The sequence below is a fragment of the Penaeus monodon genome, chromosome 28 (genome assembly GCF_015228065.2).
Source record: "Penaeus monodon isolate SGIC_2016 chromosome 28, NSTDA_Pmon_1, whole genome shotgun sequence".
NCBI lineage: Eukaryota > Metazoa > Arthropoda > Malacostraca > Decapoda > Penaeidae > Penaeus > Penaeus monodon.
In genome coordinates this window covers 4,973,847-4,975,762 of record NC_051413.1, presented here as the reverse complement: position 1 = coordinate 4,975,762, position 1,916 = coordinate 4,973,847, and the positions used below count along the sequence as shown (strand labels likewise).

General features: G+C 36.8%; 1 protein-coding gene across 5 annotated transcripts in view; it reads left to right on the top strand.

Annotated features, from left to right (window-relative positions):
• Positions 1–1,916, top strand: part of LOC119591312 (cytoplasmic FMR1-interacting protein-like) — a 50,156-nt gene that overhangs the window by 15,902 nt on the left and 32,338 nt on the right. For all 5 annotated transcript variants that reach the window (XM_037940040.1, XM_037940039.1, XM_037940043.1 and 2 more), the window contains 2 exons: positions 1,234–1,450; positions 1,711–1,890. In XM_037940040.1, the coding sequence (XP_037795968.1) occupies positions 1,234–1,450; positions 1,711–1,890 (397 nt within the window). The remainder of the gene's footprint in view (positions 1–1,233; positions 1,451–1,710; positions 1,891–1,916) is intronic.

Here is a 1,916-nt window from a genome sequence, read left to right as displayed (position 1 = left end):
AACTTACATTAAGAAGTTCATACAGCTTTGTTAAAATCACAGAAATTTTAGTCAGTATACCTCAGAGTTACATCTTCTGTTATATCTCATAGTACCACTAGTGTGATGCTGGATTATCTCAAGTGAGATGAGTAGCAGTTACCCCCAAATAGCAAGGTGCTCAGCTTGTCACGTGTATTTAGTATGCGCAAGATATGCAATTGGTATTTAATATCATATCATTGTGAGAATTATTTTTTTCATTCATGTATTTAGGCCTTGTGAATATCCTGAAGTAGGATCTTATGTCCAGACAAAAAATGATTAAAGGTTTCATTTGGCAGAATTATCATGAAAATTGACTCATATTCTAATTTTTTTCTTCTTGTTTTTATACCAGCTGACTTTTTTTTTTCCATAGAATATTTTGGTAGTAGTATGCCATGATGAAGATTGACAATGAATTGACTCTCATTATAGATTTTCTCATGTGAGATTTAGGTGTGAAGTCTGCAAGTGCACCAAATTTCCTAAATTTTTGTTATGAGCTTATGTACTCTACATTATATGCGATTTTTTTTACACTGTTTATATAGGCCAGATTAACCTCTTTATTCCTTTTTTAAGGTTCATGCCAGTGACATAAGGGCAACAATTTGGACTACTGAATGTACGTTATTTTCTGATTGGCTGGGGAAAAGTGAGAGAGCATTTTTTGTATGTTAGCCTTCCCTTCTTTATATAATTTAGGTCAGAGATATTTATGGTGCACCAGTGTTAAAAGGAGGAATTGCTGGTTTTACATGGTGTTTCACATGAAATTTGTTAAAGGAATGGAGAGGACACATGTATGCTTTGCATGCCTAGATTTGATGATGCTTTTCATAGAAGATTCAGAATGACTTCATTCCTTCTACATCTTTTAGGATTGTGTATATTTTCATATATAAGTAGTGGAACAGAATATCTTTCTGTAGGAATCTTCCATCTACTGTTTGGAAGTGACTGTAGAAGGATTTACATAACGGAATATAGCAAAAGTTATTGGTCAATTGTATATTGGAGACTTGGAGGGAGAGTCAGATGGAATATGTGAAGCCATCATGATATTCACCACAAAAAATTTCTAAAGAGAACGCTACTTGATCCCCTGTTTATTTCCATGCCTGTTAAGAAAGTTGGGGGTGCATAGTCTGTAATTTCTATCTGTACCTCCCTTGAAGAATTCCATTTCTCTCTCTTGTTCCCTATCAGCGTCGGGATGGCTGGTGAGCGCGTGACCATCACTGATGCCCTCAGCAATGTTGACGTCCTTGATGACCTGCCGCTGCCTGACCAGCAGCCGGTCATTGAGGCACAGGCATGTTCGGTTGTCTATACGGCCAACTTCGACACCAACTTTGAGGACCGTATGGCCTATGTGACGGGGGTGGCCAAGTACATGGAGGAAGCAGCTACCCATGCAGAATTGGTTTGTTAAGTAGTAATTATTCAGTAGATTTAATCAATATTGATGTGTTAAGCTTATGAGGAAAGGAAAATATTCTGAACTGAGTTAAGATACACACTGGGGGGGGGGGGGAGTATTAACTGTTTTTGATCAGCATTTAGGTGATTTTTGAGATTCATTTCAAGTTTAAAATGGAAATGGATTATCAAATTTCCTATCTTTCTTGATATAAAAAGAAATTAAGAGTAACCAGTGTATCAAATAGAATTTTTCTATTTCAGAATAAATTACTAGAGGAGGGTGAAAATCATGCAGTTATGCTATACACTTGGCGGTGCTGTTCTCGTGCCATCCCCCAGCCCAAGTCAAATGAGCAGCCGAATCGTGTGGAAATATATGAGAAAACGGTGAAAGTCCTGTCAGATGAAGTAAAGAAGTTGACAAAGTTTATGAATTTCCAGGTAATCTCAATGTATATGTGCATATC